General features: G+C 37.0%; 1 protein-coding gene across 11 annotated transcripts in view; it reads left to right on the top strand.

The window, feature by feature from the left end:
• LOC139123297 (kin of IRRE-like protein 3) overlaps positions 1–12,663 on the top strand; it is a 91,923-nt gene that overhangs the window by 32,041 nt on the left and 47,219 nt on the right. For 8 of the 11 annotated variants that reach the window (XM_070689446.1, XM_070689444.1, XM_070689441.1 and 5 more), the window contains one exon: positions 11,257–11,399. The exons of 2 other annotated variants lie outside the window; for them this stretch is intronic. In XM_070689446.1, coding sequence (XP_070545547.1) covers positions 11,375–11,399 — 25 coding nt within the window. In that variant the 5' untranslated portion in view covers positions 11,257–11,374. Of the gene's footprint in view, positions 1–7,786; positions 11,400–12,663 lie in introns of those variants that run through there. One more of the 11 variants, XM_070689448.1, reaches the window with a different exon arrangement.

Below are 12,663 nucleotides of genomic sequence, written 5' to 3'. Positions count from 1 at the left end.
TCAGTGGACAGTGGCCGAGGGCAGGAGGCACATAAATTGGGTTGGAGCTACAAGCCGTTCTCATAGCTCTTCAGCGCTTCGAAGTTTCAGTGGCCAACCAGAGTGTCCTCGTCAATACAGACAATTCCACGGTAGTTGCCTATATAAACAAAATGGGGGGACGAGATCTCCCACTCTTTGTTTCCTGGTGTGGAATCTATTGATGTGGTGCAAAGACCACAATGTTCGTCTCCAAGCCCGGCATCTGCCGGGCAAACGAAACCACATAGCGGATGCCCTATCGCGGAACCGCTCCGTGCAACCGACAGAGTGGGCACTACCTCAGACCATTGTGAACCAGATATTTGCAATTTGGGGAACTCCAATGTTAGACCTATTTGCGACATTCAGAAATCGCAAGCTCCCGCTCTTTGTGTCGCCGATACCGGATCACAGAGCAGTAGGAGTGGACGCCCTATCAATGTCTTGGGAGAACATAACAGCATACGCGTTTCCCCCTCTACCTCTGCTTCCACTAGTACTCAAGAAGTTAGCAGAGGAGAGGACATTATAACTCTAATAGCCCCATTGTGGCCAAAAAGGCCTTGTTTCCGATGCTATTAGATCTGATAATAGATTTCCCTTGAAACTGCCTCAAAGAGAAGATCTGCTATCCCAGGGGACACTTCTAACTCACCCGGAACCAAGCGTGTTCCACCTTCATGCGTTCAAGTTGTCGAGCAAGCCCTCATTGAGAGAGGCTTTTCTAAGGCAACTGCCGCCATTATCGCCAGACCACAGCGAGCCAGTACTCTGGCAACCTATGAAGACAAATGGCGGAAGTTCTGTGATTGGTGTGTGAACGGAAGATTACTCCAATCAAAGCCTCTGTAGAACAGTTAGCGGAGTTTTTTCTTTTCCTCTTTAGAGACAAAGAATTTTCTCCCCGTACGATTGCTGTTTATCGTACTGCCATTTCAGCTACCATTAAAGGCTTAGGAGGTGAGGACTTTGGTCATAATAGTTCTCTCTCCGCTATGATCAGAAACTTCATGATTGAGAGACCAGCAAGAAGAAATTGGTCCCTCAGTGGAGTTTGTCACTGGTGTTGCGGGCTCTGCAGGAGCCCCCGTTTGAACCACTGCATACTACTAGCCTTAAGGCTCTAACGTATAAGACTGTGTTTCTTATAGCCCTAGCGTCTGGTAGACGCAGAAGTGAAATTCACGCTTTTGGTGTGGATGAGGGCTTGCTGGCCATTAGCAAAACGGAAGCTGTTTTGCGCACTAGACCAGGTTTCTTGGCCAAGAACCAAGCACTGGATTCAGTAGCACAGCCTGTTATCATCAAAGCACTTGACACACTCACAGGCCCTGATCCACAGGAGAGAGTTTTGTGCCCAGTCCGTGCCCTCCGCTGGTACTTAAAACGGACTGAGCATTTTCGAGCAGGTAGAACTAGACTATTTCTACCTATTCCTCCGTCTCCTAAGACAGATTGCTCAGCTGCCGACATATCGAAGTGGATAGTTGCGGCTGTACGCTGGGCATATTCAGAAAGTTCTTCTTCTAATTTACGACTTTCAAGTGTGACTGCTCATGAGGTTAGAGCCCTGTCAACATCATGGGCTTTATCAGCTGGAGTGCCTGCAGACGAAGTCATTCGTGCAGGAACTTGGCGGTCAGCTAATTCCTTCATTAGCTTTTATTTACGTGACATGGCCTCGGAATTAGAGGTTTATATTCTCTTGGCCCGCTGTCGGTCAGTCAACAGGTAGTCTCAGGCAAATAATTTGTCCCAGCCTCCTAAGGTCTGTGGTATTCTGTTGTTTGTCCTATAAGTACAAACAGGTAGGTAATTGGTGACAGAATTGATGTTTAAACTTAAACTAATTTCTGTCATATAATTACCTACCTGTTTGCTCCCGCCCTTCCTCCCCACGTTTTGTGTGTACTTATTTGCCGTGAGTGTAATCTCCATTGGTTATTATTTTCTCATGGTAATCTTTGAGTTATTACCCCTATTTTCTGGGTGGCTTTCACCTTCAGGAAAGGTTGATACATGCAGTATACTAGTGAGTTCACAATATGCTGCAGATTAAAACTGGTGTATCGTGGGTAATTATTCATAGACCAAGGGGGTGTTAGGCGAGATTTAAAGATCTTATCTGCGGTTAGAGAGCAGTTAGAGAAGAAGTCCTATAAGTACAAACAGGTAGGTAATTACATGACAGAAATTAGTTTAAGTTTAAACATCAATTTTGATAGGATATTAGACCTTAAGATGTCACATCTTGTACCTCATTTATAATGCGCATATGTATTTCTTAGCTGGCCAATACTGCTAGAGGTCTGATCTTTTTTCCCGATTTAGAACCATAACCTAGACATGCCTCATATGTTTCAAATTGGGAACAACGACATAGACCTATGTGCCCATAGATCTCAACATATACACTCCAGTGATACTTCTTAATGACCACATTTTCCTGCCCCATCAAGACTAATACTCCTATTACAAGTGGGGACTATGTCATTGTAAATGACTTGTTGAGTATGGTTGTATCACAGTATTCGATATATCTAATTCTGTATTTTTCCCATTTTATATTCTGAATAAATACATTAAACATATTTCACTGTCTCCAGTACATTACATTTAAGTATTTTTACTTCATGCACTTTATCCCTTTCACACATGTTCAAATATCTGACCGGAGAACAAACACTAAATAGTCCAGGATGGGAGCTACAGTGTCATTGACGCTATTTTTTTATTTTTAAAATGTAACTCACTGACGATAGAAAGTAAAATACAGAATGAAAACAAAGAAAAAATGTGAAAATGTAACCCTTGACCTGCCAGGCTTGTTCACGCTCCGTACGTCACCAGAACAGACTGAGTAAAAAGAAATGCACATTTGAAATAATCTTTCGGTTTCTATTGAAAGTCATTCACTAAAACTGAAGAAAAAATAAATGTTTTTCTTTGGAATATTGTATTGGAAGGTTTTTACTACGAAGAGAAATAAAATATATGTCCTTTCTTCTGCGCATGACGAAACCACAGAACGGCATTTGCTGTATTAGCGTATTTTGCGACGTTCCAACATCCAAAGTTGCTACCGGATAACGGCAATTTGTAAACCACATAGTCAGGATTAGCGATGCATTTATTCTCGGTCATATTTCAAATATCTACTACATGTCTGTCATTTTCATAACTTGATGTGTGCTACGATGCCATTTCAAATTTCATACGTCGTTTTCGCGACGGGATGCGACTCACTTCATCGGTAAAAAATATTGTCCAGAAGTGATTTGCACACCCTTGTGTATATATATGAGTATGTGAAACGACACAGCGCAGGTCGCGTGAGCGTACCTGTAGGACGCGTATATATGTGTGCGTCGTTCCGCCGCGCCGTTTAGCATAGAAAGAATGCGGTTGATATGGTCGCTTGTGACGTTCACGGAGACACGTCCGACCTCGATCTGGTTTTGTAGCTAAGTCGACATTTCAATCTGAACGGCATTCTGTTATAAATTTCTTGCACACTTATCATCGAAGTTCGTATTTACATAAGCTGCTTAGTTTATTCAGACTATCAATTCAGAACAACAGAGTGCCCGTGATCACTGTGCCTCAAATGCTTAACACCGGCCCTGGTACAGAGAGGTGAACAGCACTTCTGGTACATACATATAGTGCTAGGCACATTACATACCTGCAGCACACATTCCTATATCAGGGCTGTGTACAAATTACCCCTGCTACAGTGTTGTCAAGTACACAGGTGGTACACAGATGTGCTCCTCAAATCTGTGCTAGGATGTTATACAAGGACATGGCCATGCCAAATCTGCATTTGTCAATTTGTTTCAAGATATAAAGGCCAATATGGCCATCAATCACACGCCCATTCAAATGAATCATATGGCTACTTAATATATTATGGCATAGCTCTGTTGTTCTGATATCCATTAGCCACAACGTGGGGCTTTCTATCAGCATTTTTGTTCTGCATATGAACTGCAATTTCCCATTCAAGTCATTGAAGCATGATGAAATCCCCAATGTTTAGCTACTCAGTACAGTATGTACATGTAGCATTGTTATTGTTGAAAATTTCATTTAGGGCCCGACAAGAATTCATTTGTCAATTATAAAAATGATCAAATATACAGTAGGGATGGTCGCAGGTCCTGGATGGTCTGTTCTGTCGCGCGCATGTACAATGCTAACACACAAAAATATGGAAAATATTGTTGCTCGCCTCATAAAAAATATGACAACTAGATTGAAAATAAAAACCTGCATTCATTTACCTCAAAACGATTGCCAAATTCGCTAATTTTCTTGTGTCTACAAGTTTCCTATAAGTAGTTATGTGACCTCAAAGTATAGAGGTTTTCTACAGTTCATGGCTAGCCGCCGCCGCTGTCGCGATCATGCGATCGCGCAGCGGATTTTCGAATCATTCTCCGGAGATCGCCTTTGCACTTTACACTTTCAAAGTAACTGTAATTAATAGTTGAGGATTCGACCTTTTCAATGACATTACTGCTTTTTTGGTACAATTATTTGATGAAAATCTACAATCAAGTGAAGTTTTAAAATGCGTTTTACAGAAAATCGTTCGATATGAAAGTAAAAAAGCAGCTATATCATGAAAAAATTCAGAATTAGGGCTTTTAAATGATAAAAAATTAAATGTAGTATGGTCGAATGCGGCGCACGGAATTACATGCTAACGTCATGCTAACAACGCATTGAGGTCAAAATGGCATGTCCCCTCGTATTCAAGCTATGCGGAAGTGTGACATCGCTGTCTTCAGATGACGCGCATCGCCTGATAACTGATGGCGTTCGTCCGGGTAAGCATTTTACATTGTAAACTTTGAATTTCGAATAGTGTGTTAATATTAAAGATATTGTCAAGAAATTTCATCAGCTGCTACTGCTTGGTTTACGCGGCGTAAGTTTGTATGTATACACTTTGCCCTGACTTCAACCGTAACGGGTAAATTGTTACTACATTTTGAATATCGAGTACCGGCAACTGATTTTCTGCGTTATCAATTTCCCCCGTTTTTATTTTGGATAAACTGCTGTGTACAATTTTTAATATCTCTTTATGCTTTACTATTTTTAGTAATCAATTTATTTTGTATAACTTTCAGTGTGCAGTGATTATCAGTTCTCTTGGTTTTATGCTATTTTTTCAGGCTTCATTCAAACTTGTGTTGTGATTTTTGTTGATTTTTTACAAGCATGTTCTATGAATCTATATTAAGTTTTTTTATGATGATATTTTTTTTTGCTTTTCAGATTATAAATTATGGAATATACTGAAATTAATTTCATTCTCTTTTTATGTGTGTGCATTTTAAAAAATATATTTACGTTGCTCAATTATCATGTAACAATTGTTATTAATTAAAATGATTTTTGAATTTGTTTTGGCCTTGAAAATTATCTTAAATAAATTTAATAAAATATAACTTTCAATATATCAAGTTCTTTTAGGTTTTCTTTCACAAAAATTATACCAATCATTTTCTTTCTCTCTCTCTCTCTCTGTATTTCTGTCTGTCTTTCTGTCTGACTCTCTCCCCTCTGTCTGTCTCTTACACTCTACTCTTTCTCTCTCCTCTCTCTCTCTCTCTAAAATTTCTTCAACTTGACAAACAATGCATGAAACCCACATCTTTTGATAGTTACGTTTGATAGTTGCTATAGGCTTCTTTATGGGTATTTGCAAACATTAACTCTACTTGAGTAGATTGAGGTAAGCTGATATTATTGAAATTAGCATCCCTAAAAACCTTTATATCATTCATAAAATTGTTGTTTTTCATTGCGCAAGTCTGCTGTTGCTATGGACGTTTGAAAATCAACTGTTGCTATGGTATGTCTTAGACGGTTGCCACGGCAAGAGATAATCACTAAATCTTATCCATGTGTGATTGGAATACCTGCTTTCTCATGGCAAAACTTCCCAAACATATATCAATTTATGTAGCACTTGTGTGAAGTTTGCTGTTGTTATGTCTTCTATTTGACAACCGTCGCCATGGTAACTTACATTTCCGGTGACAATATGCAAAAAGTAATACCAGAAATGAAATTGGTGTGCAAAATGGCCAATTTACTGTACAACTAGGTATTATAAAGTCAGTCTTTCTGTTTTTGTGCTGGACTTTGACAATTTCGTTGTATGCAAATCAACGACAGAGGGTGATTTTTGGACTTTTGTCAGATTTTGAGGTCTGTTTATTCACTCCAAATCAATGCAACCTACCTTTCACTCTCTTTTTCCTGAAAACATGAGTCATTTTAACAAAATAACAAACTGAAACAACTTTTTAGCTCCGCTGTCAGCGACGCGGAGCTTATCAAATAGGTTGATTTTCCGTCGTCGTCCGTCGTCCGTCGTCCGTCGTCCGTCGTCGTCGTCGTCGTCGTCGTCGTCGTCCGTCAACAATTGCCTTCTCCTCTGAAACCGCAAGTCCAATTGCTTTGAAATTTTATATGCGGTTCACTTGGGGTGACCTCACTTAAGTTTGTTCAAATCGTGGTGAAATTTGCATATTTGTATTTTTGGGGCATTTTTTGGTGTTTTTGGTAAAAAAATCTTCTTTTCTCAAACCGCTTGTCCGATTGCTTTGAAATTTAATATGCAGTTTACTTATGGTGACTTCAGTCAGATTTCTTCAAATCGTGGTGAAATTTGCATATTTGTATTTTTAAGGCAATTTTTGTCATTTTTGGTAAAAAAATCTTTAAAAATCTTCTTCTTCAAAACTACCGGTCAGATAGCTTTGAAATTTGGTACATATGTCCCTAGGGATGATCTATTTAAGATTTGTTCAAATTGTGAAGAAATATGCAAATTTGCATTTTTAAGGCAATTTTTGCCATTTTTGGTCAAAAAATGTATTTCTCAAAAAGTACTGGTCTGATAGTTTTGAAATTTGGTATACAGGTTTCTATAGATGCACTTAGTAATATATATTGAATTTCTGATGAAATCTGTAATTTTGTATTTTTGGGCAATTTTTGCCATTTTTGGTCAAAAAATGTGTATTGCCAAAACTACTCATCTGATAGCTTTGAAATTTGGTATAGAGGTTCCTACACATGAACTAAATGATATGTATTGAAATTATGATGAAATCTGCAATTTGTATTTTTGGGGCAATTTTTGCCATTTTTGGTCAAAAAATGTGTATTTCCAAAAGTACTCATCTGATAGCTTTGCAATTTAGTATACAGGTTCCTACAGATCACCTTAATGATATTTGTAGAAATTATGATGAAATCTGCGATTTTGTAATTTTGGGGCAATTTTTGCTATTTTTGGTCAAAAACGTGTTTCTCAAAAAGTACTGGTCTGATAGCTTTGAAATTTGGTATACAGGTTCCTACAGATGAGCTAAGTAATATATATTTAATTTCTCCTGAAATCTGTAATTTTGTATTTTTGGGGCAATTTTTGCAATTTAGGTCAAAAATGTGTATTTCAACAACTGCTCATCTGATAGCTTTGAAATTTGGTATACAGGTTTCCATAGATGAACTACATGATATTTATTGAAATAATGATGAAATCTGCAATTTTGAATTTTGTGGCAATTTTTCCCATTTTTGGTCAAAATATGTGTTTCTCAAAAAGTACTGGTCTAACAGCTTTGAAATTTGGTATACAGGTTTCTATAGATGAACTCAATTTGATCTTTGAAATTATGATGAAATCTGCAATTTTTATTTTGGGGGGGCAATTGTTGCCATTTTTGGTCAGAAAATTTTATTCTCAAACACTACTCATCAGATAGCTTTGGTTGACATGTTCCTAGGGATGATCCGATGTGATATATTCAAAGTATGATGAAATCTTCAATTGTGTATTTTTGCAGCTTATTTTAGCCACTTTTTTCTGGCCACTGCATTGAGCTATCAAAGATTTCCTCCTTCTTCATCAACATGTGTCAAAAATAGTTATTCTCTACATAAACACAGCGGAGCTATATCGGCCGCTAGGTCGCTTGTTAACATTTTCATTAGTATTTTATTGACTTCTAAACTTGTAAAATTGTTCAAATAGCTATTTTTGTGGATTTTTGCCGGAAAATATGCTAAAATTTGAGAATTTCAAATCCACATATCTCGAGAAAATATGCTAAAATTTGAGAATTTCAAATCCACATATCTCGACAACGCAACAACCAATCCACATAATTTAAATGGCATTCAGTTTCTTTTTCAAATCTCTATTAACGTACATGGAAATAATTAAAGTAATGATTTGCCTTTTTAGCTCACATTTGGTGTACCAATGTGAGGTTATGAGCTGATCAGTTCATTTGCATCTGATTTGCATGTCTGTATATTTGTGGGTATGTGCGGATGTATGTCCGTCACACACAAAGGCTCCCATACCGCCAAAGCTACCATCTCAGTATTTGGTGTACAGGTAGATGCAGGGGTTGAGATGTGAATTTGTTCAAATGAACACATCAGTGTCAAAAATGTCCAAATGAGGTAAGAAAAAGTGAAATCCTGCAAATGTACAGGAGGCATGCCATTGAGAAACAGGCAAACTCCACTGATCTTGACTCATATCCTGTCATTGTTTATGAACTGTTAGTATTACATATTACAGTAACTGACCAGCTGCAACCATAGACAGTAGATGGGGAAGACTGTTTATACTAAACTAAGAGGGGCTTGTTTCTGATATGCATGTTGCTAAAGTTGACCTCCAGTACCTAAAGTTAGACCTTAATTACTTTTGTCATTCTTGTTTTTCTGGTTTAAATATTTCTTGTCGTTTTTCTGGTTGTACTGTGCAGAAATCATTGTCATAACATCAACGTAGAATTTTCCTCCACTGAACAGATAGAAACAACATTTATTGTTGATCATTGGTAACCCATACTGGTATATACCAATTCTGATCAAATTTGAGCGACACCGTATAATTGCGGTATTTCTTTTTTTCTGTGACCCCCTATATACAGGCTGTGTTTACAAACATAATACTTGGGTATGCTGTGGAAAGTAGGCCAAGAAACTGTAGTTGATAAACAGTACTGAAATACTGAAGAAGTAGCCAAAGTTACAGTTAACGGAGCCTCATTTACTTATTCAAATATATATACATGCGAAGTATATCATCAATGATGACGGTTGCATAGCCAGAGTGATAAAATGCTTTCTCAAAGGTCTTTCCAACTTCTTTGCAAGTCTCAAAAAAGACAATGCACTGTGACTCTGATATATCTTGCCTTGTAATAAATTCATTAGCTACTAAAGACTATAGTCTATAGAAGCTATTGGGATGGGTATCCGTCCGGCGTCCGGCGTCAGTCTGTATGTATGTATGTATGTATGTATGTATGTATGTATGTATGTATGTCCGTTTGTGAGGCGTCCGTCCACTCAAATATCTTGAAAACCGCAGTACTTACTGATTTGATATTTGTTGTGTAGATGAAAAATATGATTTTGAGAAACTATTTTTTTAATTTTTTGATATTGTTGAAAATAGGCAAATTAATGCCAAAAAAGGCGTTTTTGGTAAAAAATCTTCTTCATAATCGCTGGTCAGACAGCTTTGTTATTTGGTAGACAGATCCCTAGGGATAACCCAACTTAGATTTGTTCAAATTGTGATGAAATATGCAAATGTGTATTTTTAAGGAATTTTTTGGTCATTTTTGGTCAAAATTTGACTTACATTGTATGTAATTCTTGTACTGTATAAACCCTATCAATTCACCCAGAAAAAAATAATTAATATGATTTTAAATAATTGAATTAATTAGGAAATCATCAAAGCCAAAATAACTTTAGTGTAGAATTATCAGAAAGTTCAACTTTTTTTGACAGTTCATAGTGAAATGCTTACCATCTTGGAGGATTAAAACATGTAAAGGCAACTTTCCTGAATCCCAACTATATATGTTCTGAACCACCAAATACATGTATGCTATCTAAAAGAAATTGCTCATAATAGTTTGTCATGATAGGGTGGTCAAATAAATAGAGATAGAGAAAGTTCTAATTTCCATTTATGGTTGACTTGGTAAGGATAAAATAAGATTACTTTTTGAGGAAAAAAATAGAGTGGTCAATTAAAAGAGTGGTCAAAGTGATAGGGTTTTTATGGTAAAGCTGGGCTGTAAGATTCCTCATGTGCTATTTATAGCAATTATGCAATCTGTGTAAACAGTGCAATGAAAGTGTAACATGATTCCTTTTAATGCTTTGATAACCTTGAACTTCTTAAGTTTCAAACATTTGTCTCTTCAGTGTTCTTTCTCTGAGTACGTACAGTCTCAACTTATTCAACAGAACTTACTTACAATGTTAATTTGAAAGTTAAAATGTGCTTGGTTAATAGGATGAAAATACTGATATTAAAAGATAACCAGCTCAAGATTCTTTATAACCTGACAGATATGCTGTTTTATTATGACGTAAATCTTGATTTAAGCAAGTCTTGTTTACTTTAATTAGAATGTAATTAACTCTCGTTTATTTGCTATTATTGACTAATATAGTCTGATGAAATATGCAAATCTGTATTTTTACAGAATTTTTTCCATTTTTGGTCAGGCCATCCTGAAATGAGCTATCAAAGATATCCACCTTCTTTATCAATACATGTGTCACAAAAGGTTATTCTCTACATAACACAGCAGAGCTCTGTCAACTGTTGAGTGGCATGTTTTTTCAAAACCGCTGGTCAGACAGCTTTAATATTTGGTTTACAAGTCCCTAGGATGACCTTAGTGAGATAATTTCATGTAGTCAGGAAATACTTAATTTTGTATCCATGTCTATAGTAGCTTCAGGGACTTTGGCCCTATGTTTTTGATATTCTTGAATTGAAATTAATTATCATGACATTCAAACCATAGTTGTACACATTTTTGCCAGTGCACTCTTGCAGCAAGGCCTATGACATTGACAATAACTTGTAAGAGCTATCTTTGTCATGCTAATTGACTTGCCCTGAGCAGTCATGTCAGATTATTGGTGCACCAAGAAAGACTTGATAATTGTGTTCCTACAGTCAAATATGTGTTTAAGAACATGACTGTAATTTAGAATGCTACCAATTAACATTCCAATATACTTGTACAAAATCCCTAAACATACAAGTTTCTAGGCCTTGCCCTCATTGTACTAGTAGCTGGGCACTGAGTGTTTTACCGGGAGCTAATCTTGTACCTCAAATTTTGAATGTTTACATCTTTTATATTCCAGGATGCTGGAAACTCGCATTCTGTGGACGAGATGCAACGCAGCAGCCCTATTTAGGTGTGCTCGTCTATGAAGGAGCAAGCAGTTTGTGTTGTTTCTTGAAGGTGTTATATTCTGCAGCATGGAAAGAGACAATGTTGTGCTAGGTTTGCTTAGTTATCTAGGGTTTCAAACTTTGATTACATCAGATGTGTGAAACGAACATGTCAATTTGTAGAGTACTTCTGGCTTGACAAAGCTGGGATGTGAAGTAAATGGGCTGACAATTATGAGTGGTCTTTAGTGTGCAGGGGATTCCCCAGTGAAACAGCTAGCAATTTTGCATCACATGCATGAGGTAAACTTCATAACATCAAATTATGTTATTAATATGATTTTACAAGAAGCATTCATAAGAATGTCAATTTTAGTGAATATTCCCTTGTAAGTATTAGATTTAATTATGTTGCAACAATTACTGTTTCATTTCTTGTAAATTGCAATAAATGTTAGTCTGAAATTCATTTAAATGATTGGGTTTTTTTTTAATGTAGTTTGCTGTTTTTTGTGTTTCAGATGTTTTACAGTCCTGCTTTGTGTAGCTCCATCACATAGAGGACCCAATAGGCCATTCCATTGGATAAAAATCTTCCCCTGTATCTGCAAAATTTGATGAAATCCAATATAAATTTTAAGAATGGTCAGAAATAATTATTCTCCATTATGGTTCATATTGAACGGGTTTGTCAGCAAGCCATACAAAAGCCCTAGAGTAGCATGCCTGCAAGCCAGCTTGTAACGGCTTGTTGGTAAAGAGGAATCATTAAAATGGCTTGCCTGTAAACCAGAATTAGTCAGAAATTGGTTTGTCGGCAAGCCACATCGCACAGTGGCGTATCTTCAAACCAGATGGAACCAGAATTGGCTTGCCATTGAGCCAGAGAAGTGTGTTTTTTGTTTATAAATAAGCCTCTGTTCAGCATTATCTGGTATATGGGCAAGCCACAATATCTTAAACATGGCTTGCTAGCAAGCCTAGTTCATATAATAGTGGATTGCCTGTAAACCATGGTTTAGTATATGCCATATCAAAAACCGAACTGGCATGCACAGAAACCAGACTTGGCATGCCAGAAAGCCAAAAATAAGCCAAAATTCACAACTCGAAACAATCCGCTCACTGACAAACAAGCGGGTTTATTTTTGGCTTGAATTTAGCTGGCTGGCAAACCAGAAACATTTGCAGTGTAGTGGTTCTACTGCTATAATATGACTTGTAAATTCTGTCGACATTTCTGCAGAGTTTACATTTCTCAGAGTGAAGTGACATACAATGTTATTGTCTGTTTCATGCTACATTGAAAGACAAATATTATCTCATAGCGTGTGGATTTATAAGTATGAATTGAGTGGAATAATCTAAATCGTGAA

The sequence above is a fragment of the Ptychodera flava genome, chromosome 22, assembly GCF_041260155.1.
Source record: "Ptychodera flava strain L36383 chromosome 22, AS_Pfla_20210202, whole genome shotgun sequence".
In the NCBI taxonomy this organism is placed as follows: domain Eukaryota; kingdom Metazoa; phylum Hemichordata; class Enteropneusta; family Ptychoderidae; genus Ptychodera; species Ptychodera flava.
This window is presented reverse-complemented; position numbering and strand designations above follow the sequence as displayed.